The sequence below is a fragment of the Scardinius erythrophthalmus genome, assembly GCF_964197995.2.
Source record: "Scardinius erythrophthalmus genome assembly, chromosome: 7".
Classification (NCBI taxonomy): domain Eukaryota; kingdom Metazoa; phylum Chordata; class Actinopteri; order Cypriniformes; family Leuciscidae; genus Scardinius; species Scardinius erythrophthalmus.
In genome coordinates, this window is record NC_138227.1 from 11,034,636 (window position 1) to 11,062,502 (window position 27,867).

Genomic DNA, 27,867 nt, shown 5'->3' on the forward strand with positions numbered 1-27,867 from the left:
ACTAGCCTGGCTAACGTCAGAGTCAGACCAAGTCTCATTTGAGACTTGGTCTGGGAACCACATGTTCATTTTCTCGTATTTGAGGCGTGGTTTACGAATGCCCAGAGCCGTTTGGGTGCTATGAATGTCTATCAAATGCGCCTGTATGTAGCTCATAGCCAATCGCTTCAATTATACCAGATGACGTATGTAGAGTGACAGAAATTCGACGAGGAAAAAGACGATGGGTCAAAGATTTATTTGTACACGATGGCGTTTAGCGAATATTACCGTTTGTGCAAGATAAACATGAGGGTAGAAGGTAACGTCGAGTCTGATGCCATGTTGGATCCATAGATATAAACAAACTGCTTTGGTGTCGTCATCGTCTTGCTGCTCCCTCCCCGTTCTGTGATTGGTTCCCTTTTTCAGGGGAAAATTTGGTCCATGGTGTCCAGACTGCCTAGCAGCGTGAATAAAATCGCACTGCGAGCAAGGCAGTATGGGGAAACCCAGGCTATGTGACTACAGTGGTTCAACCTGAATGTTATGAAGCGACGAGAATACTTTTTGTGTGCAGAAATAACGACTTTATTCAACAATTTAAACAATTTATTATCTTCTGTGTCAGTCTCTGATGCTCTGAACGCGGGCTCATTGTTGCACCACGTGAACAGCGTCAGAGACTGACACTATTAATGACAGATGTTTCAATTTTGGGTGGACTAACCCTTTAAGTTGTTATTTTGACCTTGTAATTTGTAATCAAAATGCATAACCCAATCTTCCAATGAAACAACAGACTTCTATCTGGTGACATATGCCGGACTTCTCCAATCATTAAGTCTTCTTAAACTCCGAACTTCTCTTCGACTGCAAGCTCGCATTCAGATCTACCTCTAACCGTTCAACAACTGATGCAGAGAACCAAGTCCCCACCCTAATTTTTATTTCTATAATCCGCTCCACTTGGATGAACGTCGCAGTACTGAAGAAAATATCTGTCGCTATTTCGTTTTCATCACAACTTGTTTCAATCACACAATGCTGACATATAGCTTCAGAAGACTTTGTTGCACATCAGCTTTTGGAGCTTGAAATCCTCAGTAGCCTTGTAACTGATGTAAAACAATAACCAGTACATTCTTCAGTATTTTTCCTTTTTTGTTCCACAAAGGAAAGTCAGTCATATGGAATTTGAAGAAACATGAGAAACATTTTCATTTTAGAGTGAACTAATCCTTTTAAAGAGGCTGAAAGTATTTGATTCTTTTGGTCTTTTTTGAGTTGCCTTTTCTGAAGAAAAATAAAAATGTTCACATCCATCCGCCACTGCTGCAGGCGCTAGTTACTGTGGCAACAAGTAAAAAGTCATTATCTCTAATTGACACCATGGCAGGTTCAGGTGTTTTCATAGTTTGCTTTCACTCTCTAGAGACTGAGGGGCAGATGTCTTGTGTTCGCTTAGCATTTGGTTTCCTTCTCTCTCCCTTCTACTTACACTCTTATCCTCTTGCCTTGAGTTGTTTGTTAGTTTTGAATGATTTTTTCTGTCCTCTCTTTCTCATGGAGAACTTCCGCCCCATGTTTTCCACAGTGTAATTAATCAGAAGGGGAAAGTGCACCATCATCTCCTGCTTTAGGAGCATGTCTGGGCTTATATGAGAATTTTACAATGCTCTTTAAGTGAACATGCCCCATGAGTGAGCCACTGTTGCTACCAAGCCCAGTTAAGTCCCTGTCAGATCATTGTATTGTTCTTCTGTATAGTCCTTTCTCTCTTACTTTGTCTTGTTGGTTCACGTTGGTTGTATCAGGATTGGAATTTATAGGTTTATTGCAATGCCATTCAAATGTAGATTACAATATTTAAGGCTTCTCTCTCTCTCTCTGGTTATCAGCAGAACTGCCAACTGACAGGAAGTACAAACTAAAACTGTGGCTTGAATATGTGGCTGATAGTGTGCTTAAACAGGCCATGCCAGTCAAGGAAATAACAAGAAAACCATTTATTTTTTGGTCAGGAATAATTTTTAAAGAAATATTTCACACACACACACAAAATGGCAATATTAGCTGTATGTCATCCAAAGGTTTTAGATCCAGTTAATGTCGTCAGCCAAAGCTGCTCAATTTTGTGGTCGGTGCGTAACCCAAATGCTGCTGTTTGCAATATAAACCTGTGGGTTAGTTATAAGACTATCCATTTGCCATGTTTATTAACTTTAGTTAGTCATCAAGGTTACAGGCATTATTCATGACTATCGTGAGAATAGAAGAAATGCTTGACCTTGGTTATTCATTCATACAGATTATATTCTGTTCCCATAAGATGTTATATTAGAGTCACACCTGTTATTAAATACAGTTGCAAGTCCCAAACACTAGCTGCATTTACATGGACCCCAATAATCCGATTGTAATCGGACTAGTAGCACAGTCAAAATAAAAATTATCATTTGGATTGTAAGGGGTGATTTAAACCTTTTCTAATCTGATTGAGAGGACATGTAAACACTTGATCGGATTGAAAACTGAAACTGGAAAGCACTGTGCATGTGCAATGATGTAGAAATGTCGTAATGGTGTAATGACGCGTGGAACAAGCTTGTTGTTTTTGAATGAAGTGTGATAAATGACTGACGTGTCGGTCTAAAATTCTTCTTCCACTTGTCGTCTGTGAAGTGGAGCATGCAGGACAACGTCCCACCAATCCTTGTTTCGGAGACTCATCCATAGAAAGGGGCATTTTGCTGCTTGATTAATATAAGCAGCACGGCACAAAGCTTCATGTGCTCCCGAAATAGATTAATATTGATTTTGGCTTAGGACCCGATATAGATTAATATTATGTCTCCTCTTTAAAACAAAGATAAGAAGCAATGTAGGAGAATGGTCAGTATGCGCAAACAGCGGGAAACTGTATACTTGTGCATTAGTGCGTGCATTATGCGCATGCCAAAAAGTCAAATCCGATTTAAAGCTTGTGACATGCACATCATCCCGATCACTTTATTTAGCGTTCATGTAAACACTATGTTCGGATTCATCAATCAGAATGAATTCATTCCGATTGAAACAAAAGCGGACCATGTAAATGTAGCTACTGGCTGTGAATGTAGCCATAGAAATGTAGGATTTCACACTTGAAGCTCTCACACAGCGGTCTTGTCATTTGTTTTAATTGGTGTCATAATCCAGCAGCGCAAGAACATATTTCTCACTACATCAAAGAAGAAAGTGTTTTAATGTTATAGATTCATTTGAAGAGCCCAGACTGGTTAATGAGTGAGTGCATATGTGTGTGTGTGTGTGTATATGAGACTTTGACACTCACTATCATTGCAAGAGCAGATGGTACATTATAAGTGTAGCGTATGTGTGTAAGAACCATCTGTTTGAAATAGAGTAACCCTTCTGTGCTGGTGTCCCATAGGTTATGGTGTTTAAATATAACACATGCTTGCATAACACATATACAATATATCATTACACATGAACCAACAGGGTTCCCCATGGTTATGGAAAACCTGAAAATATCAGGGACTTTCAAGGCCTGGAAAAGTCATGAAATTAATTTCTTAGAGTATTGGAAGTCATGGAAACTCTGTAGACATTTAAATGAATCAGTCAAACCGGTTGACAAATCAGACCAGATTCAGCTAATCACTCTCAATTGGAATGATTCTTAAAATCCTTATCCAGTAACCACGAACAACTTGGAAAGGTCATGGAGAAGTCAAGGAAATTCATTAGTCAAAGTGTGAACTACAACATGGATTCAGGTTTGACAGAGATTTTATCTAGTCTCTAGTTATGCAACATTAGATTTTTAACAAAACTATTTTCACTCTAGCAAAGTATCTGTCTTTGGTTCATGGTTTGAGAGTGATCTAAGGACTTTCAAGGCTTGGCTGCCTCTTTTTGTAGCACCAGCCCCTTAGCACAATTAACTAGCCAATTAGCCTGTAAATCTCTGCTGTTAGTGGGATAGATTGGCAGCTGGGAAGGGAGTGTTCAGCCCTGAAGGAAAGGAGGCATTGTGTAATTACAATTGCCTCTTTGTTTGGTAGCGTTGTGTACATTTGCACCTGCCTGTTTATGCGAGTGATGAGGGTGTGTCTGTACACATTTTAGTGTTTGAATGGATACAGTATAGTGTATATATTTTATTAGTCTTGGGGTATTAAATCCTGCTCCTGGAGGGTCACCTTTCTGTACACTTCAGCTGCAACCTGCTTTAATACACCTGGAAGTTAGTTTTTAGTAATCCTGAAGACCTCTATTAGCTGGTTCAGGTATGTTTAATAAAGATTGGAGATTCTGCAGATTGATTACTCCTGGCCTTAAGAGGGCATTCACACTGCCAACGGTAATACAAGTGACTGGAATTCATTCATTTTCTTTTGAGAGCTGGTGACATGTTCCAAGGTTTCATGTTCCCTCTCAAGTGAGGGAAGCCACACAAATATACCCAAAATAACCAGTCCCCAACCAACACCGTCCATTTTAAACACCTGCTACAGTATCCTCAAGTTCTTGCCAGAGTTTTTAGGCCTGTTGTCAACTGTCCCAAAATTCAGGAAGAGAAGGCAAGAGTAAAATCATATTTAGAAGAGTGACTCCATGAGGGACTTTCAAAATGAAGGTCGTCTGTTTTTGCAAATTCTGCACCGTAGGTGTTGTGGACTGTGGAGGTTGGCGTGGACTGCAGTGTTTGTGTGTGGCTGAAAAGAGGGAGCCCCTATCGCTGTCAAACCTGCCACCATGCCTGCTGGTGTGAGGAATTAATAGCTGTCATCACGCGCGGCTCCCTGATGAGAAATATTTAGTCTTTATCGTGAGAGAGTCATGGTGTTAAAAAAGAGTTACAGCAGCTAACCCCACACTTTTTCCATTTTTTGTTGTTTTCCTTTCTCTTCAACCCTTCCTTTCTGACACTCAGACACATTCTTTCTTTATTTCTTTCTTCTCCCTACTTAGGAAAGCTGTCATTGGACATGATCACAATCTAGCTTCAATAAGAAATCCCCTGCTCACCTTGCCATTATAAGATTCTAGCACAAGCAAAACTCTGCAGCCAAAAGGCCTTTTTTTTTTTTAAGTTGAGCAGAGGATGATGATATTTGATGTGATTTGATGTCAATAACGAATTCTGACAGCGAAACCAGGCAGTGATAGGATCTAGGTCACGGGTTTTATGGTTTCAATGGTTGCTTTTTGTGTGTATATATGTGGATGTGGTTAACTGCATTATATCATGCCTGAAAAGCTGGCGATCATGGAAATGTGAAGATGCAAAGAGTGCTTTATTAATCCAGAGTAATCCAGTGTGCTTTGCAGCCAAACCCTTACCAGCCACGATGAGATTATAATCATGGGTAGTGGCCTGGCTGTTTATGATGTACGAGCTTTGAGTCATGGGCTTATCTGTCTTTCTGTTACTACAGTAGTGGTCAACTGACAAGTACTGACACAAAGGTGAACCAGGGCTCCAGACTAACTTTTTTTATTAGGAGCGCTGTAGCCCCTGACATAAAATTTTAGGAGCGCAAGCAGAAAATTTAGGGGCACACACCTTAAATCACCTTGCAATGCAATTATTCACATTTTCCCCCAAATAACTGTATTACTGACAAATGCTTTGATAATAAATAGCCTTAATGTACAGAAATTACAATGTGCAGTTTTATTTTAAGTTCACAGGGCTCCAGACTAACATTTGAGGGCAGCGGCACTAAGTTCTACAGAAAGTATTTGGTAGCACTGTGGGATGACAAAGCACTGATCTTAATTTGAGGTGTATAGATAAAGTTAACTTTAATTATTATCATTCATAATGTCTTAATATTAATTCAAAAGCAAAATGAGTTACAAAATAGATATTAGGGAGTGAAAATAGCCAGTAAGCGTCCTCTGCAGCTATGTTTACAATAGTAATTTAATCTTTATCTTTTTTTTTTTTTTTTTTTTAAATAAGTGTGAGTTTTCCTACTTCTTGAAACTTTTAGTTTTATAAATAGGTACAATCTTTAAAGGATGAACAAAAAAAGTTTTGGTCAACACATTAAAAATAACATTTAAATATGACAATATAGTTTTGAAGTGCTGGAAAAATATGTGTAGGCTACTGTTATAACCACAGTATACCATAGTTACAGTTAGTGTTACTACAGTAAATCCAAGGTGAATGTTTCTGATCTGTGGACCTAAAGCCTTCTATAACTTGTTCGCTCATCGCACATGTTTCTCCTGGTTTCCACGTCAGGGCTGTTTGATCTGATATGGTTTATAACAGAGAATTCTGTGTCAAATCTGAATGTTTCTTACTGGATCTCGCAGCAATGTTATTAATTCTGTCGCGAACTCAATGGATTTCTTCACTGGATCTCCACGATGTAGCCTAACTGTTTCGCGTGATCGCGATCGGCCCGCGACTGGCGAGAGAAGCTCTGCGCTGTCTATTATTGGTTCGAACTATTAAACGGTCTGTGAAGCAGAATGAGTACTGAGTAGCGCAGTTTTTTTCCACTTTCATTTTGTTTTTATTTATTAACATGTCACGGCATACTCTATGCTTGAGGCTGAGATTGAGTGTTTAAACTGCGAAGTGCCTGCACTGTCTGCAAACTTCGTTTTCCCCGCAGTTCTGGGGTAGCGACTGCAACATTTGCAGCTCATGGAGTTCATCTCCTTACAGTACCTCAACCAGCTGAATTCTCGTAGCCAGTCTTCCCGAAAATAGTGGGTTCAGGCCTTTATCACCTTACAAACCTCTGACTCTGAATCATCATCATCCGACTGTGTCTGTCCGTGACATTGATATTTGTCTCCGTCTCCTTCCCACGGACGTTTACGCGCGCTCGATTATCTCTAGGACCCTCCCCCTCCACACATTAGCCAGTTACAGTGGCCATTCCCTATTCTTCTCACACTCATTGGCCTGCCACACATTCCAGATTCATTGACGCGCCCCTTCCACGTTTAACGTGAAAAAAAAAAAAATAATTACTGGTCGCACATGTGCGACTGGGTGTAAAATTCAGTCGTACACTCTCAAATTTAGGTCGCAGTCTGGAGCCCTGTGAACTGCCACTTTTGTTAATCAACAAAGTCGGTGTAGTTCAGACAAGAGGTTTTCAAGCTGCCCCTTGAGCCTCCTCCGCACTGCACGTTTTGGATGTCCCCCTTATTTAACCATCTGAATTAGCTCATCTGCTGATTAGTAGAGTATCCATGACCTGAGCTACGTGTGTCCAACAAAGTAAATGCTGTGGAGCCTCTAGGTTTGAAATCCCTGGTTTAGACCAGGGCTAGCTAACCCTGCTCCTGGAGGCCTACCTTCCTGCAGACTTCAGATCTAGCTCTGCTCCAACACACCTGGTCGTCGTTTTCAAATAATCCCAAAGACCTTGAATATCTGGTTCTAACGTGTTTGATTAAGGTTGGAAAATTATCAAGTATTAAATTGCCTGATTGGTGTAACGAATGCACTGTGTATGTGATTGAAGCTGGTACATTTACGTTTAACGGGAATCATATGTATGACATGTCTTTAGCTTTCTGACATCCTGATTGGTGTGCGTTATGCCTATTGGATCACCTATTTTATAGCAGCAGAGCAACATTTATTTTAGCCTCTCTGTTCTGGATATGGAGAATACAGTCTCTCCCTCTCCCTGGCCATTATAGCTTAATATTTTACACATCTTCATTCCCCTTTGTTCATCCTCCCACCCTTGTACGAATCTCTCTCTTGCTCTCTCCACAGCAGCATTAGACTCTCTCCCCAAGCAGGAAGTGTTGTCCGTGCAAAGGCTCTGTTCCTCTGCGCCCTAGGCAGTGGTCTAATGGAGTCCAGGTCTCGAGAGGGATCAGGGTGGGGGGGATGGATGAGTAGACTATCTGCTCTTACGACCATATTAGTGGCGATTCGGTTGGAGGAATGAGTTTGCGAGGTGCATCAGTCAAACTAAACTGTGTTTGCTCTGCTCTTGCCTTGCTTTGTCACTATAATGTCGGCTATAATTCTTTTATGAAATGTGGCATTGACGAGGACATGCCGGAAATGGAAATGGCCTGGGCACCAGCCCCGTGGGATACCGTATGAATGACCTCTTATTTTCTATGCTGCGTGGCTACAGTAAAGATAACACGCAAGAGAAGTGGAATGCTTTTTCATATAAATCTGATGCTGGACCAATATTTCCTCACATAAATGTAGCGCTGTGGTACGTCATTAGGAATAATACAAACACCAGCACATTATTTTGCATGGTAAAACTCTCTCAACAATAACCATGTCTTCAATACTCAAACAATACATATCTCTGATTTACTGATGTTCAGCAACGTTTTCAATCTTTGCTTTCTTTTGAAGGGAATATAAAAAGCCATTTGATCTGTGAGTGTGTGTAAGTGGATGTTTACAGCTTGTCGGCCTGATTATGTGTGTGACTGTCTGTTTAGACAGGCTTCTTCAAAGTAGTTTGACAGGAAACAAATTGTAGTTTTCATTTCTGTTGCTATTAATTATAGTCTTTGAAATGGCTTTTGTCTGCTGCATTTTACTGTCCTGATACACATTCAGAAGGGCTGTATTGTTCTCGAGTTTGATTGTGTAGACTATGGAGTTTTTCATTACTGGAGGCTGATGGGACTTAAACAATCAGTTAACAATGGGCTTTTTTTTCCATAAAGAGATGTTCTGGCTTCATCCTACTCTCTAGCCTGTATTTTCATTGTCTTTTTAGTCTTGCTACATATCAAAAGTCAGGGGCACTCAAAAATATCAAAAAGGTGTACTAAAAAATGTATTTTCGCTTCTCTTAAAACAGCGTGTTCTTATCTGATGCAACCATAACCTTAAGATCAGAAAGAAACAGTCATGCAAAGCTTTACAGTACATCTATAAGACCGTATTGAATGGATTCCTCCCTGTGATCAGTTTGGCTCCCGCCATTTTAACAGGATTCTTAGCTTATGTGCAGGTCAGACCCAAGGCCAGAGGAATGTGATCTATTTTTAACAGTAGCCTAAATCTCAGAAAACTTGTGGGGTTTAATCCTTAACTGTCCCTTAAAAGACTAAACTACTCTTTAAACAAGCTTTGGAATGCCCTGATCCCTTATTGTTGCCCCCTGTTATTTAGTTAGCGGCAACCTACCGTTAAGAGCAAGTGCGAGCTTCGCACCCTTTTCACCCTACATGCTGTTTTTTTTGTTTAGTTAACGACCATCTCTCGGATGATCTTTCTTACGCCTGCCAGCCGGACCCCCTTCTCCCTTTTTCACACCTCTACTCTTTTATAGGCCATGTTTGAGGACAAGTCCAGGCATATCCTCATCTATTAGTGACTGTATCCCAACATGAAATATAGGGAGAAGTCCTCAAGCCTGCAGGCTACATGCTAGCCAACCTTTGGCTTGATGGACCATATCATGTCTTATCCAAACATGGCAATGGATATGATTGTATCTAACCTCTGAGGGGTGGATTCTGGAACATCTGTCTTTGCCTTTTGCTAGATGATACTTTAGCATAGTGATGCCCAATTTTATGCAGACTTGCTATGGTTGTCTATAAGATTGTTGGGTGTTCCTTCCAATTTTTTTTTTTTTTTTTTTTTAAGAAGGCCCTCTAGCCACTATGTGCCCTCGATGCACACTTTTTTGAATTCACACTGATGCAGACTCATAGTGAGTAAAGGTGCAAGAAGTACCAAGAAGGCACAAGTACATTTTTATTAGACATTTAAGATATGTTTGTAGAATAGCCTGCACAATGATATGAGTGAAACCATGATATTAGGCCTCTGGGATTCACACTCTTGCCATGAGCTTGCACCTGCATAATGATAAAATGTTTCTTTATAAAAATAGACCAACTTGGTGGCACACCTCCTATTAAAAAGAAGCCAAAAAAGATAAGGAATTAATTAAACCAGACAAAGGAGGATGGGTTAATACAAATGAAAGATAAGCCAATGAATGTTTAAGAAATGCTTGAATGAGTTGAATATTGAATGAGAATTTTGAACCAGAAGGTTAGATGCTCTGAATGCATCTTTGTTGTCTCCACCAATAAAGTCTAAGCTTTGGCATCTGGAACTCCGTGACTCGAGTGACTTTCTTGTAAAGAAGACTTTTTCCACGACGCAAGTAGCAGGAGCATTATCACATTTTTATTGCTATGTTAGCCAAATCCAACTTGCATGTGAACATTTTCACTTAGGTTTCCTTTCTATTCTAAATTGTAATTTATTGGCAAATTTGAAGACCAGAGCAATTGTTCGACAACTGTGCATTAACAGGAACAGTTATTTAGTGCTTGAATGTCTGCTTAAAGTGCTTGAATTTTTATTAGTTGATTTTGTATCAACATTACTAGCCATCTGTTTTCATGTTTGTGATGTCTATGATTTGTTTGTTGCTGCATTAGCCCATCAGTGGAAAAACACAGGCTGATTTGGCTCTCATCTTTAGTTGTTGTAATTTTATCTCGTTCATAGCACTAATAGCATGCTGAACATGGAAAGACAAAGCAATGCACAGAATTACACAGCTGGGACAGATCAGATGTGGCTCTTGTGCTGACGGCAAAGTGAGTGTTACAGAGAGCCAGGTTCTGAAGAGCTGAGGAATAATGAGCACTTCCTTGATTAGACTAATGACTTTTACAATTGGTCTTGAACCAGCAAGCATGGCATCACTTGTCATGTTGGTGACCCAACAGAATAGATGCACTTTTTTCTTTTGGTCCCAGAAGCCAGGAGTCACCACCTGGTTGTGCATGTGTATGTGTGTCTGTCAATGACACATGGGTCATTGCTGATCTGTATCCAGGCAGCTGTAATTGTTTTGTACTTGAGAGCTCTCAAGTGTTCTTCTGGTAAAATTAATTTTCAAGCCACAAAATGCATTCTCGTATCTTCCTCGTTGTTACATCTTGGATATTTAATATGGAAAGTATTACCATGCGTCCCACTTATGGCAAACTGTTCTTGAGCATGATTACATGATTACCTGCCCTCTATCAGCATGGATGATATAATTATGATATAATTACTCCCTCATAGCTTACTAACTGATAACTACATCTGATGGTCTCAGCGATGTCCTCATGATTGTGATTGGCTACAGAAAACTGCAAAAAATAGAACAATTGAATTCTCATTGCATTGGATGAATATGACTAAAATCTAAAGATTATACAGTATACACTGTCCATGTTTGTACTGCAGTGTATTTTTTTTTTTTTTACTATTATAGCCTACATCATAACACTATTTTAATGTAAGTTATCATATTTTAATTGCAGTATAAGATTGTTTTCAGAAAATGGATAAAGCTATATTTTTAGTAATTAAACACTGTTGTAAAAGTTGAAATTGTGGCTTTTATATATGGTCAGACACTTGTGTGTGTCATTACTATATTAACATTTAACCAAAATCAAGCTTAAATGGAGTTAAGAGGTTTTTGACCAGTCGATTTCAGACATATTTTCTCTGTCATTTAAAACGGTTGTATTTGAGGCAGTAAGTGCATCGCCTAACATTTTCATCATCTTACAGGTTATAAAGTTTATTGTAGCTATGTGGGTGCTCAAAAATTGTATGTTATAAAAGATGAAGTGTATGCACAGGCTATTTATGACACTGGCTATGACTTATTATGTTTAGTCACAAACTCTCTTTTTTAATCATTTTATATTTGTTCAATATAATATATATTTCAAAACCCACAGACAGATGCAAAGGGTGACAAGAAGTAATGATTTATAAAATAAAATAGGAAATATGAAGATACAAGGTTTCTGCCCAACAGTAAGGATAATGATATTATGTATTTTATAAAATATATAATTTTTTAGTAAAATATTTTCAATTAATTATGGTCTTGAATGATCTTCTGGGGTTTGTTGAGATTCTTGGGTTTTCCTCTGTGAGATACAATGTAATGTATTTGTATTAATGTAATTTTATTTTTATTTATACAAAAAAAAAATTTTGAGATGTTGTTTCCGAGCTGTTGTGTTAGGGGAGCTGGTCAATGTTTAAACAAATGTTACACTGCCACACCCGCAGCACTACATTGCTCGGTGGCTCTCCACCTTGTTTTTACTGTAGTGGTGGTCCTAGTGGAGTACAATGACAAATCCATTCTTGACATTTCAGACCTTTTTCTGTAAGCCAGCATACCTCATTTTTGTGTTTGCTCTGTTGCAAGTGTCTATTGATTGCTGGCTAATCGTACTGCAGCAAAAGCTGAAAATGTTTCTGAGAGAGTGATATGATCATGATTCCACTGGTCTTATCACCAATCCTACATTGAATGACATGCTAAGGCTCAAACTGTGATACATTTTTCGACTCTGATATGAAATGTCATAAATTCAAATGCAGTGTTGTAACTTTTACATGTTTTGTGATTTCAAGAATGCTGGGCCAGTATACAGAAGCTATTTCGCCAGAGCAAATTCACCACAGCAGAATCATTACATTTGGCCCAGACTGTGACAGTGACATCTGCAACTGCAATCATGTGTCGCTTGTGATTGCTAGATGTAGGGCTTGAAGAGCTGTCGTCAGCACACTTACCTAGTCTTGCCTCCCAGGTGCTGCTGTTGATCTGGGAGATGGAGGTCTGTGGCACCTCTTCTGTAGTGCCTGTCCTTGGCGTAGACCCAAACAATTCTTTCTGTTTAGATGACTCCCACTATGACAATCCGGTTATGTCCCAACTGAAGTGCCTTGATCTAAAAAGACAAATGTATAACTATGTATAAATAATGATTGTATTTCCTAAACAAAAAGAAAAAGAACTATTAACAGGTTGAGGATACTTTTTACACTTAACTCCATTTTATGGAGTTCCATTCCATTATAGCCACGTCCTTTTTGGTTTGTCTCTGCATTTGGCAGGTTATTGGGGCTCTGAATTTCAAGAACAGTGTAAGTGCTCCTGTGAGCTCTTGTCATCTATTGTCCAGAGGGTTCTGTTCTCTTTCGTAGACTTCTACAGGCCTTGACTTAATTTGTTTTGGTATCCACAAGGTTTCACCCTGTTAATGTTAACAGAGTTGTTAGTCTTTTTGAGAATTATTTTTGAGACTTTTTGAGAGGGTTTTTGTAAAGCGGCCAATATCCAGCGCCTCCTATTAAAGGGTTAGTTCACCCAAAAATGAAAATTCTGTCAGTAATAACTCACCCTCATGTTGTTTCAACCCTTTAAGACTTTTGTTCATCTTCGGAACACAAATTAAGATATTTTTGATTAAATCTTAGAGCTGTCTCACTCCTCCGTAGGCTTCTCTGTTATTGAAACTTGCCGGCCCAGAAAGTTAGTAAAGACAATGTTTAAAATAGTCAAACCCAGAAGCGCTGCACTGTTACACTACGTGAACTCACTCAGAGGCCCAGACAGAAGAAAATGAATAGTTGAATAAAGTCATTATTTTTGTTTGTTTTTCCGCATTTTTGGTTGAACTAACTCTTTAAGGGCGATTTGTGTTTCCCTGGTTGCCTAATTAAAACTGTATCTCTGAAGCACTTACCACAGCTTTCATCTGTGTGTGTATATGTTTAGGGATTAGAATGTGGTGCCTTATAGGGTTGAATCAATACAAAAATTTTGACTTTGATATGATACCAGCCTCTCTTATTCCTTGGAACTGATACCTTTAGGTTACACATAAACAACCCTGGGCAACTTATGAAATGAAATGGGGACGGGTTGTGTCATATTAATCAAATACTTTGTAACTTTTGCAGTCTCACATCGCTTACTGTACTGTAGTAAATTTCAGCTTCAACAGCCAAATGAAGTCATTCATTTTGATGCAAGAGCATATACATTTACAAATACATTTATTCATTTAGCAGAATCTCTTGTAGTTATTTATTTGTTTATTTTTTCAAAATCTAATTGTAATGTCTGTTTTATTTTTTGCAGGGTCAGATCAAGGCTGGGCAAACCTGAAACCTACAATATTTCTGTGTCAAAGTGCCCCTGAAGAAAGGAGATGGGCTGGAATATTTCCACCTGCAGCACACCCGCCTAAGTCCAAAGGGACTCCTCTCCCCCACCCTCAAACCCCAAGCCTCTGCCAAAATCATGAATGGCCAGATGACTGTGGATTTATAATTTGATCAAGGGGATTGGACATACTGACCCTACATGGAAAAAAAACCCTAAAGCAACTTTCAGGATCGTTAGAAATAAATTATTTTCCAGGCCTGAAATCATTTGGATGGAACCTCAGCCCAGCAGCTTTCAAACTAGAGCTTCTGGGAATGGCAAGATGAGCGCTTTCATTCGATGATGATGGCAAAAAAACAAGATGCCCGGGCACCAACCTACAACCTTGTTGTGGTAGGTTTGTCCGGAACTGAAAAGGAGAAGGGGCAATGTGGGGTAGGCAAGTCCTGCCTTTGTAATCGCTTTGTTCGCCCCAGTGCTGATGACTTTTATTTGGACCACACATCTGTTTTAAGCACAAGTGACTTTGGTGGTAGAGTGGTAAACAATGACCACTTCCTGTTTTGGGGCGAGGCGGTACGAATGTTGGAGGAGGGCGCTGAGTGTCGAATGCATGTGGTGGAACAGACAGAGTTTATTGATGACCAAACGTTCCAGCCACATCGAAGTACTGCCTTACAGCCCTATATCAAGCGGGCAGCTTCCAACAAACTGGCCTCTGCTGAGAAGCTTATGTATTTCTGCACAGATCAGCTTGGACTAGAGCAAGACTTTGAGCAAAAGCAAATGCCTGAAGGCAAGCTTTTAGTGGATGGATTCTTACTCTGTGTAGATGTGAGCAGGGGTATGAACCGAAACTTTGATGACCAGATGAAGTTTGTCACCAATCTATATAACCAGCTAGCTAAGACCAAGAAGCCAGTTGTACTTGTGTTGAGCAAGTGTGATGAAGGGGTTGAGCGGTACATTAAAGACTCTCACACCTTTGCCTTGGCCAAGAAGAATTTGCAGGTTGTTGAGACTTCAGCACGCTCTAATGTCAATGTTGACCTTGCTTTCCTTACCTTGGTGCAGTTGATAGATAAGAGTAGAGGGAAGCCCAAGATCATTCCTTACTTTGAAGCCCTCAAGCAGCAGAGTCAGCAAATAGCATCTGCTAAGGACCGCTATGAGTGGCTGGTTAGCCGCATTGTGAAGAACCATAATGAAACATGGCCCAACACTAATCGTAGAATGCAGACATCACCTGAATACAAAGAGTATGTTTTCCTTGAGGGTACTTCCAAGGCCAAGAAACTATTCCAGCAACATGTACACAGACTCAAGCAAGAGCACATAGAAAAGCGGCGTAAAATGTATCTTAGCACACTCCCACAGGCTCTCAACTCATTGGTTCCATGCCTGGAAGAGATTGATCACCTAAGCTGGTCAGGAGTACAGAAAGTTCTCGAGAATAAGCGGGAATTCTCCCACTGGTTTGTTGTATTGGATGACACACCATGGGAAACAACACCACACATTGACAACATGGAGGATGAACGCATTCCCCAGGACCTTTTAGAAACCCCTGCAGCAGAGGCAATCTATGAGAGTCACTTAGAACACCTGCGCAATGAGCGAAAGAGAGCAGAAATGCGTTGGGAGTTCAAAGAGAAACTTGCGTCTTCGCCATTTGTTACACCTGGCAAACCCTGGGAGGAAGCTCGTAGCTTTATCATGAACGAGGAGTTTTATCAGTGGCTGGAGGAGCCAGAGTACCTTGACATCTATAACAAATACCAGAAGATTATTATTGACCAAGCCAAAGAGGACTTTCAAGAACTTTTACTGGAGTACTCTGAATTGTTCTATGAGCTTGAAGTTGATGCTAAGCCCAGTAAAGAAAAAATGGGTGCCATCCAAGAGGTTCTTGGAGAGGAGCAGAGGTTCAAGGCCCTCCAAAAGCTTCAGGCTGAGAGAGATGCCCTGGTGCTCAAGCACATCCATTTTGTATACCACCCAACTAAGGAAACCTGTCCTTGTAGTCCACATTGTGTGGATGGCAAAATTGAGCAACACTTAGCCCTTCGTTTTCCCACTCGATATTCCTTTGATGGGAGCTCAAAATCACAGTTTGGTGAGGGAAAGGTAGATAGAATTAATCTTGTAATTCTTGGCAAAGATGGACTTGCAAGAGAGTTAGCTAATGAGATCAGAGCACTGTGCACCAATGATGAACGGTACATTCTAGATGGAAGGACATATGAACTGGCTCTTCGACCTATAGAAGGAAATGTACGCCTTCCAGTAAACTCCTTCCATACCCCCACTTTCACCCCACATGGTTGCATCTGCCTCTACAACTCAAAGGAATCCTTATCCTATGTTGTTGACAGTATTGAAAAATTACGAGAATCAACCATAGGTAGAAGGGACACGAATCTAGGTCAGCTTCCCTTGTCTCTCCTGTTGGTCACCAAAAGAGGCGTTGGTTCAATTTCTGATATTGGGGGTGAAACAGCACAAAGCCTCATCCAACACGGTCAACAAGTGGCTAGCAAATTTCAGTGCAGTTATTTAGATCCTGCTTCCCCAGGTGTGGGCTATGGTCGCAATATAAATGAAAAACATTTAAACCAGATCCTCAAAGGTCTGTTAGACACACGAAGACCGTCAGTTAGTCTTGGCAGTAGCTCTCCACCCTTGTTGCCTGCACTTGCAAGTTTCAGAGACTCTCAGCAGAGCACTGAGGACTTACGAATTGTAATGTGTCTAATGTGTGGAGATCCTTATGATGTTGACCAGCTTCTTTCCCCATTCTTGCTGCCCCAGCACTGTCGGCCCTCTTCCAATTTATCCAGTGGAACATCAGTTTTGTTGGATTTATCTATTGGTGGCCAAAGGCAAAGCATTGATCTTGCTGTTCTATCTTACCACTCATCTTTTTCCTTGCGTAAAAGCGGATTGGTGCATGGTTTCATAGCAGTGTACTCGGCCAAAAGGAAGGCTTCCATGGAAACCCTTTGTGCCTTCCTTTGTGAGGTCCAAGACATTATTCCAGTGCAGTTACTTGCTGTTGCAGAGACTCAATCGGAACTCGCAGACTCTGAGGTTGTCCGAGAGCAGCTTGCCCAAGGGGAGGAACTGGCCCATGAAATTGATGCACGTTTCAGCTCTGTGATCTGTGGACCTGGTGGTGTGGTGGGAGGCTTGCATCGGATAGACCACTTCCAGCCATTCTTTAAGGAGGTATTGGAGAAAAAAACCATTGTAGAGGCAACACATATGTATGACAATGTTGCAGAGAATGTCACCACTGAAAATGTATCTTCACCTCGATGTGGCTCTCCAAGCACCACGTTGCTGGATTCAGAGGATGACATTGAGCCCTCCCCACCTTATCCCACATTACGGGATGATGGCACCTTGACCCATGGTGGAGGTTTCAAGCTCCCTGATTTGGAGGGCGATGCCTTCTCGCTCATCTCTGACATAAACACTTTTGAAAACAAGCTTAACAACAAAGTCCCACCTCAGGTGCGACCAAAGCCCAATGTCACCTTTGACATTCCCAAACCCCAAACCATCAGTTCATACATGGACCTGAGCCTACATGGACCTAACAGGCGCTCATTAGTCACCTGGCCACCAGGAACTGAAGGTGGTTATGATCCATCTGACTATGCTGAGCCCATGGATGCAGTATCAAAGCCTCGTCCCACAGAGGAGGAGAATATTTATTCTGTACCGCATGACAGCACACAGGGCAAGATCATCACTATTCGCAATGCAAACAAGAGTCATTCTAACGGTGCAGGAAATGGATCAGACAGCGAGGCTGATAGCAGTTCATTAGAGCGTAGACGAAAGCTGTCTGCTCTTGGAGTTAAACCTAGGCTGTATCGTGATCGCTCCAAACGACTTGGAAAGTTTAGCAGCTTCCGCACAAGCTTTATTGGCAGTGATGATGAGCTTGGAGGTCTCCCCAAGACTAAAGAGGATGAGCTTGGTGCACAGAAAGGGGACAGTTCCTTAAATGAAGAAGGCGAGGACCCAAAGAGGAGGAATATCTTGAGAAGTCTTGGTAGAAGAACTACAAAGGTACATTTTATATTATTATTTTAAAACATATATATTTTGGAATTATGCTTCATGGTCTCATATATTGTAAAGATCACATTTACAGGCTAACTTTATACTTTAAGATCTATCTGTTTATTAAATACATCATATATTAAAAAGTCAGTTTAGGCCCAACTTCACTTTACACTGGATGTGAACTCAAGTATTGTGAGTGATATCATAGCGATTGGTATTTTTAACTTCACCTTATTTCAGTGATTGTTTTTCCACTTATTTAGTAGAAACCGTGTGTTTTTAGATTGTGTTTAAATGTAAAAACACAGTGGCTATTTACTTTAGATGAACAGAAAATTTTACACCTTGATTTCAGCTTAAATATACAAAATCAATGTCTTTAAAAAAGCACCAGTCGCATGTGAGAGACAGCTGACACAGAGTTCAAATATGTAAATCTGACCTATCTTTGTCACATCTTTGTGACGTTCACTTGATTTTGAACCCAGAAGAAAATGGCCCAAATCCAGATACTTCCATATGAAATTAAAATGAACTCACATCCCATACTTTAACTCTAGAAATGCATTTTTGTGTTCACAACCCTTTAAATTCATTGTTCAGGTAAGATGTAGTCAATTTGAAAGATTATTTTACAGAAATTGTCTTTTGTCTAAACAATTTTGAGGTATGGTGGTATGCCTGGTTTCTTTTCTTGTTGAAAAGTTATCCACAGAGAGAAGACCCGGTTGTTTTATTTAATGTTTCATGGTGTGCCAAGCTTTGGTCAAGGTTGATTTTTGGTTATGCTGTGGTGCATGTCCATTAAATAGTGGTTTCTTTTAAAGAGTTTAAGTACTACAAAGACATTTTTTTTAATGGCGGTTGAGTGCTGTTCACTTGATAGTTCCTTCTACAGCATGGCCTTAACAATTTTTTTTTCTTGGAATACTAAGCTGTCACTCCCATAATACACTGTATTCACACAAGCAGAAATTTTAGTGACTGCTGTTCTCTTTGAGCATGTGACAGCCTAAGGGCATATGAAATCATTGAGCCACCAGTTCTTCTCATTGAACAGCAGTGTTTATTATTTCGGTAGGGTTAGAATGAGGCCATTGGGTTAAATCACCTTGCTTGCATTAATTGCCTTATGGGACTGATCCATAAAGTAACCCATAAAAAAGCAGCAGCCTAGTAGCCCCAGGGATCTGTACTGGTTTAAGCTCTGTTCAACAAAGACTGTCCCTTTTTTTATGTTAAAAGGAGTTAGAATAAGCCTTTCCTGTTTTTGTCTACTATCCCATCCGCACTTTCTCTCTCTTTCTTAGTATGTTTGACTGCAAGGCCGGAAATGTTAACTCAGCCTTTTAAAATCTCCTCACCCAACAAGTGGAATGTTTTAAATTCCAGCGTCACCTAGTTCCATTTCTAATGCCCCCGTGACTTTGCACCAGCATCTGCAAAGCGAATGGTTACATGGTAGAGTTACCAGGGGACTGGTTGCAATGAGAAGTTTCCCAAAACTGAGTACTTTGTGCTCAGGTTAGTGAGGCATAAAACATAGCTAAACATTGTATTCATTCAAATTGTAACACTAAAGTATCCTGTCATGTCTGAAGTTGCAAATGGGTGGAGTAGCAGTTATTAACATGATGTAACTGGTTTGCTTTGTGCGCCTTAGTCTGGGTTGCTGTGTGACCTGCATTGCAGGGTGAACGCATTACTTTTGCATAACATTGCCATCCCAGTAATACTCTCTGTGAACTGTAATTGGAGCACAGATTCTTTACAGAGAGCTTGGAGAGGGGAGGGTGGTAATTATGTAAACGTCTATTGAGAGGAGCCAGTAGGGATTTAGGTGAAATCTGAAAATGAGGAGAGGAGTGGGGAATGTAAGGAGATGTAAAAAAAAAAAAAAAAAAGAGAGAGGGAGGCAAATGTGGCATGGTTCCTGAATGTGTGAAAAGCAGAGCTTTGACCTGCGGATGTACCAGGAAGCTGGGATGCCTTTTAGCTATGGAGCAGACAGACTTGGGCTTAATAATTGTCATGGCTTTTTCTCTTGTCTGACAGTACCTCAGACACATTGGCCAACGAGCCATGATGCCCTGCTGCAGAGAATTATGGGAAGGCAGGGGTCTGGGAGGGAGGAATGAGCAGTGTGTTCTCCTGCAGAACTCTAAACTCAAAAGTCAAATTCAATGTACCTCAATATACAATGTCACATTGCTGGAATAACGTGAATGATTTGTCTAGGTTGGTCCCCAGTAAATATTTGGACACTTGTATGGCACTTAAAAACAAATGAATTTCATTGCATGAGATACAAAATATAAAACCAAGTGGCAACTAATGATGGTAGACCTTTTCTCAAAACTAGTAATTTCACTTTAATGAACTGGTATCAAGGTGATTTTAGCGTATATATGAAGTCAGTTCTCCTCAAGTTCAGAGTAACTACGTGTAGTTCTATGAACTCTGAACATGTTCCACTAATATTTGACAACCATGTTAAGATGTTAAAATACATTTTATCTTTGAACAATATATAACTATTGTTTTTCAAAGCCTGTTGATATCCTTTTGTATGCAATTACATGTGGCTCAAGTATGCGTGCATTGCACCTAACTTACTGTAGCTCTTGTCATTTTACCACAAAACAAAATGTGTTCCTCTCCTGTCTTGCAGAAAACGCGGCCAAAGGGTCGTCAGTCATCATTGTCCAAACCTCCTGAGAGTAACTACTTTGGAGTTCCCTTGGCCAACGTTGTCTCGGCTGAGCGGCCCATTCCACTCTTCATTGAAAAGTGTATCCGTTACATTGAGATTACAGGTAAGTGGCACATATAAGCAATAAGCAATATTTTGATGTTTTATCTTTACATCGGAGTGAGGTATTGGAATTAGCTAGATGCTAACACTTGCATGCAAACATAAACAGTGTGACCCCTTTTTATGAAATGGTAGTTGTGAACCTGCAGCTGGTGAACTGGCTTCAACTCAATATAATGTGCTTTCCCATTAACAGTGGAGTACATACATTTTACGTTTGCACAAAATGTGTACAGATAGATAAACCTGCTGAAGAGTAATGGTAACAAACAAAGTATATGTACATTTCTGAAGCTAGTGGCTGTGGTCTTTAGCCTGCTTGTTAGTGTGCCTGCCTCCCATGCCTGTTGACGCTGGTTCATATCCCACTCGGCATCCGGGTCAAGGCACCAATGCAAGTGATCCTAATAGCACAGTTTCAATGGTGCCATGACCTGTATGGGAGTGAGGTTTACTGAGTTGAGTGTAATTAAGGCAAACTAGTATGAGATATGTGAGTAAACATCACTCCCCTTTCCTCAAGAGGTGTGCTAGTAACTGATGCTAGAGGCTGAAGTTAAATCCAACTCTGAGCAGTGTAAGTAGAAATTTTAGCTCTTTAGGTCTCCCAGCTTGACCAGAAACCCCTCTAAAACCAGCAAACCAAACCAGTCTGGCCAGACTGGGAGACCTACTAAGACCAACCTTAGGCTGGTTTGATGTCTTTATCAACAGGGTGTATACCTAACCTGTATGTTAAAATGAATTAATTTTAACATATTAAATGATCCCATAGAGCTTACTATGCGAATAAGAGCCTCTTATATCTAGCATTAGTAATGCAATGCATGTATGGAGATATGTGCGCTTGTTAAGCGCGTATCTACGCAGCTGTGATTTGGGTCTGTAGCATTAGCGCCATTAGCTTCCAGGGATTAAGCTCATCAACTGAGAGCAAGTGCATGTGCTCCGGCCGGTGTTTTCTGTAATGCTGAGTGTTGGAGAACACATCAGTATTCCCTCTGGGATGCATCAGTCCATCTGTAGTTTAGATAAACTCAACACTGCGCAACCTAGAAACCGCGACAAAAATGTGTTCCCTATCATTCTCTGTGGCAGCCCAAAAGAAAAAAAAAATCATAGCTAAAGAATCCACTACATGCACTTATGTACTATTACATGCATACTACTTGAAGTGTATGCATTTCAGAGCCCTGACCCTTGAAGAGAGCACTCGACCCCACCCTTTGGATCATGTGTGTGAACCACTAGGGGCAGAGTGGAGTCAAGGGATCTGTCATTTATAGTTTTCTCAAGTCAGCTCCTGATCTTTGTTCCTCATTTCCTTTCTCCCCGCCCCTCTCCCACCTTTTTCATGTTCTGTTGTGTATGTGTGTAAGTTGCCAAGCCCCTTGCGGTAATTTTCTGCCTGATAACTCCCTCATTGAGATCGATATCACATAGCAGAAATGGTGAACAATCTTTCAGGCTCAGCTCTTTTTTCATGCTCTGTGGGTGGAACTGCCTTCTACAACAGCTTACAGCGTGATTTGCTGATAGTACTCTCAGTGTGAACACTAGAGAATATGCACTCGCTCATTCAAAGTGCCTTACCCATCAAAACAATACAACCTCACAACCTTATCAGAATTACACTGAATTGCTTTTACAAAAATCTTTGTAGAAAAATGTCAGTTTGACATGTCAAGCAAGTCCCTGCTAACAGCAACGGTTAAGATGTGCTTAGTCATGCCAGCTCAGTCTTGTACATATAGCAACACTGTGTCTTTCACTGCCTCGTAAATTCTAAAATTACACAAAATAAGATATTTTGAAGAATGTTTGTAACTAAACTGTTGTGGTGCACCATTGACTTCCATAGTATTGAAAAAAAAAAAATCAATGGTGCCCCATAACTGTTCGGTTAATTACTGGCATTCTTCAAAATATCTTATTTTGTGTTCAGCAGAAGAAAGTACCGGTAAGTATATAGACAGGCTGGAACATACAATTTTGGAACAACTTGAGGATGAGTAAATGATGACACATTTTTCATTTTTGGGTGAACTATCCCTTTAAGAACGATTAGTTGTTCAAACCAATGTTGACTAACCAATTGTCAAAGTACACTTTTCAGAATTTTGGGTTTGGCTGTCTCTTATGCTCACCAAGGCTGCATTTATTTAATCAAAATTTTAAATAACTCTGTTAAAAGGGGTGATATAATGCCCTTTTCACAAGATGTAAAATAAGTCTTTGATGTCCCCAGAGTGTGTATGCCAAGTTTTAGCTCAAAATACCCCACATATATTTTTATATAGCATGTTAAAAATGTCACCTTTTAAGGGTGAGCAAAAATGCACCGTTTTGTGTCTGTTCCTTTAAAAGCAAATGAGCTACTGCTCCCGGCGCAGTGGGCGGAGCTACAACAGTTTGTGTCCTTTTACCTCACACAGACATGCACTGAACATTTAAAAAACTTTTAGCCTTTTATGTTCAAACCGGAGTCAGACAAAGATGGAGAGACTTAAGAAGTGACAACATGTAGAATGCAACAGGACATTTCTGAATGGTTAGTTGATGAATTTACATAGCTGATCTATAGTTTTCTAGTCATTGATTAGCATATTCTGTCTTGATAATCAATAAATCGCCTTCCTGGGGGCGGGTTTATGTAAATTTTAGGGTTTGTGATGTCACTAACCCGGGAGGAATGTCGTGTAGTCCCAGCTGTTTGTTGTAGTCCTTAAAAAGCAATTTCTTTAAAATAAAATATCTCCCTTTGCTTTGAACTTTGAGTATTTTAACTTTGCAGATGTTGTTTATGCTCAAACAGCAACATTACACAGTAACTAAAGTTAGAAAAGTGAAATCATAATCAACCACCCCTTTAATACATTTTAAAATGTTATTTATTCCTGTTATCAAAGCTGAATTTCAAGCATCTTTACTCCAGTCTTCAGTGTCACATGATCCTTCAGAAATTATTCTAATATGCTGATTTGCTGCTCAAGAAACATTTATTCTTATTATCAATGTTGACAACAGTTGTGCTGCTTAATATTTTTTTGTGGAAACGTTGATACTCTTTTTCAGGATTCTTTGATAAATAGAAAGTACAAAAGAACAGCATTTATTTTATATGGAATGTTTTAATATCTATGTTTTTACTGTCATTTTTGATTAATTCAGTGCATCCTTGCTAAATAAAAGAAATAATGTCTTTGGAAAAACTAGTGCATGCCTAGTCTAAATCACTTAATTTTTTAAAGCGTAGTTCATCCAAAAACCATCCAATAATTCTGCATTATTTATACACCCTCATATCGTTTCAAACCCATTTTTCATTCTTTGTAACAAAGGGGAGTTTTGAAGGATATCCAACCCACTCTTTTCAGTATAATAAAGTGAACGGCTGGGTTGTCAAGTTCTAAAATGACCAAGTTATTAATTTTTTTATTTATTTCTGGTGAAGGATTCACATCATTTTCTCCTATTTCTTCTTGTGTTTGATGGGGCAGAAATGAAAGCACAGTCACAGCCTGTTACGTAACCTCACTTTTATATAGTTTCTATAGGGATCCAATTTCTGTCCTTTCCGTTCTGCCCTCTAGACCAAAAATACTTGCATTCCTCTATTGTTCCTCTCATTTCCTGTTCATTCTTCTAGGTAAATCTGTCTCCCACTTACATCTCAACATTTAACTTATTTTTCCTCTTTATCTCTTCTATCCTTCTCTTATCTGTCAGTCCTTTTCTCACTTTTGCAATCGGATGGTATGCGAAATGAGTGTTGGGTGTTTTAGGGCCATGAGGTTTACCACACTCACCTAAGTGTTGACAGCACCCGTTCCAGAATTAGTCCAGATGGAGTATGGGAACAGGAAATACAGTATATAGTCTCAGCCCACAGGTAACTTAGAAGACTCTATTTTAATATAATTCTCATTATGAAATGTACAGTATAAATAGTTGTAGTTATAGAGAGGGAATGTGACAGCCGTTGGAGGAGGAGAAATGCTGAATTGGCTGAAACTGGCCCCCGGAGGATATGCTGAAGATGATGGCAGGAAGCGGCAGGAGTTTGTTTGGACATGTTGCGGGGTTAGCGGTGCATTAGTAGGGCTTTAAGCAAAAAGGTCATGGTGAGTCTCAGTTAGAGAAACCCATGAGGCTCAAAGTGCTCTCCGTTTCTTAAAATGTCTTAACACGATGCTCTCTTGACGTTTGCTAATGGACTGGATGTTCAGTATGAAGGCCTAAAGATTGAGAGGGATGGACATTTAAAGGCATGAGAAAAATTATATAATAAATGGAAATATGGTGACTTCCTTGTATTGTCCTTGACTGTCCTTCAGAGGATGTTTCCTTTCTCCCTCTAATATTCCTGTGGCTTCTGTTATGCTTGACTTTATTTCTAGAAGTCTTTAGTTTGTGATTAGTAGTTAGCCTAAGTTATGAATGGATACTTTTTTAGCAATTGGAAAGCTAATTTGAATGTAGTTTGGTCATTTTGATAAACTTGCCCTTAAAATGAGCATCAAAACATGCGAGTTTCTATACTTGCAAGTTGTGAAGCACATAAATACACTAGCCCTACTGGTAATAAAAAGCACATTTAGGGCTTTTCAATAAGGTTAGAGAATTTCAGACCAGCTGATGAAACTGTCACTTGCCATTAATGGGCCACTTTTATGTCACTAAATTTAACATTTGTTGATCTTGTACTTGTGCTTTATGCCTTGTGAATGGTTTTCTCTCATGTTTAACTGTTGTTGTAACAGTCTCTCTTGATTTATTTTGATTTTAGTTGTAGGCCTATATCACAAAACAAATATTTTCCTTAAATAGGCTTTGGAATGATTGGTAGACCAGCAGTGGGTTTCACTAGCCACTTTTCTTAAATTGGAACGTAGAGTCCACACCCTAGAGGCTTAGTAACTTCTATCTAGGTTGTAAATAACTGTACTTTGTACTTTATTCGATTGCACCATTTGTTCTTAATGCAGAGCGTAGCTAGTACTGTAGATAGTAGGGCTGTCAAAAGATTAATCGCGATTAATCGCATCCAAAATAAAAGTTTGTGTTTAAATAATATATGTGTGTGTACTGTGTATAATTAAATTTGTGTATATAAATACACACACATGCTTTTATATATTTAAGAAAAATGTGCAATTTATATATAAAAAAATTATATTTATATATAATATAAATTATATATACAGTATATGTATGCAAATATTTCTTAAATATATACATGCATGTGTGTGTATTTATATATACAAAATAATTATACAGAGTACACACACATATATTATGTAAACACAAACTTTTATTTTGGATGCGATTAATCGCGATTAATCTTTTGACAGCCCTAGTAGATAGTTAACTCTAAGTAAAGTAATGTGTAGTTGCATATGACGTTTACCCTTAGCTACCCAATAGCAGCCTTGAAGTTATGTTGAAATGCCCGTGAATTTCAGTTTATCCTTCATTCTACTTCAACTACTTTTGCCTCACATAAGTAAAAAATAAGTTTCCATTAAATACAATGCTACCTAATCAGAATTTTCATATTTGATATTTTTGTATATAAATTTCATACAGAAACTGTATTTGAAATTAATAAGGATCAATAAATATTAAATCCTGATACAAAACATAAGAAATTACACTTATTTATTTTGTTTTTATTTGACAAGCACAACACGGACAAATGCACACAGCGGCGCTCTGTTTAGACGGGTTTGTGTTGAAGAGCCACTAACAAAGTAATATATTCTTAAAATTTAAGCGAGTGTAAATGTCAGCAGCATTATCATACATGTCTAAATTATTGAGGGTAAAACAAGAGCTTATTGATGCAGTTCAGTCAGTCTGCTATTTTATTCCAACCGTTACTCCTGATCGGAAGCTTTTGTAAATATTTAGTTTATACGTAGTATGCTTCAGCTAAGTTTAATGGTGCAAAAAACGGTGCAATATTTATTAGTTAACTTAGTGCCCATTTTCGTCAAAACTAGGCTACTTGCTGTGCAACCCATCCCAGGTGTATTGTGGCATTCTTAGATGTCAAAAGTAGAATTTTGTGATCAGCAAATATCTATAACATAGTATGAAAGTTGATCTTTCATGAGTTTTACAGCCCTTTTCTCGCCTTTTTTCCCCTCATGTTCTCACATTCCACCGTAAACACACCCTTCCCTCTTTACACACATTTCCCTTCTTGCAGCTCTACAGAAAAGCTTTTATGGATAATTGATCGGGAGAGGTGAGGCAATCAATGCGGTCTGCCTCGGCAACGCGCCGACTCATTTCCGAGAGTGTCTCTCTGCGTCTCGCGCTGTCTTACTCTTTATCGATGTACTTGTTTTCTCTCTGCTTTTGTGAGATGGGCCAAGCTGAGCCGTCCTCTGGCTCTTTCCTCCGTCTGCATCTGCGGGGCACAACACACAAGCTCCTCTCTGCCCGTGGCAGCGCTCATTCTTTATGTATGACTGATAAGTCAAAGAGTGAAGATCTGACAGTCGGAGTGTGGTTGCACAATTAGCAACCTCAGATCTAAATTAAATATTTGAAATTCATTGTACATTCTGAGCTGGAGATAACGCCATTGTGGTTCTTATCAAACTCTGAGACTGTGTAAATTGAATGGAGTGCTAAACTCATTTATTAATGTCAACTCTCTCTCTCTCTCTCTCAGGGTTGAGCACAGAGGGAATCTACAGGGTGAGTGGAAATAAGGCGGAGATGGAAAGCATGCAGCGGCAGTTTGACCAGGGTGAGTCACATGACTAGTCTCTTTAACTTTCGTTTTCTTTTAATCTCTCTTTTTTCAGTTTCTGTTTAGTGTGCTTTGTTGGCATGACAAATATATATAAATAGCACAAAACTTGATTATTTTCTTTTAAAAAAGTTGCCAACCACCTCCAGCAATTTTGATAATTTTCACAAAAATGTCATGGGCCCCCAGAATATTTTGTATGAATATCTGAATATGCATAATATCAAAAGAAAGAACAGACCCTCTGC

At 39.5% G+C, this 27,867-nt stretch overlaps 1 protein-coding gene across 1 annotated transcript in view; it reads left to right on the forward strand.

Moving 5' to 3' along the window:
- Positions 1 to 27,867, forward strand: part of arhgap35a (Rho GTPase activating protein 35a) — an 82,912-nt gene that overhangs the window by 40,447 nt on the left and 14,598 nt on the right. The window contains exons 2-4 of the mRNA XM_081369831.1: positions 13,935 to 18,041; positions 20,710 to 20,854; positions 27,539 to 27,616. Coding sequence (XP_081225957.1) covers positions 14,301 to 18,041; positions 20,710 to 20,854; positions 27,539 to 27,616 — 3,964 coding nt within the window. The 5' untranslated portion in view covers positions 13,935 to 14,300. The remainder of the gene's footprint in view (positions 1 to 13,934; positions 18,042 to 20,709; positions 20,855 to 27,538; positions 27,617 to 27,867) is intronic.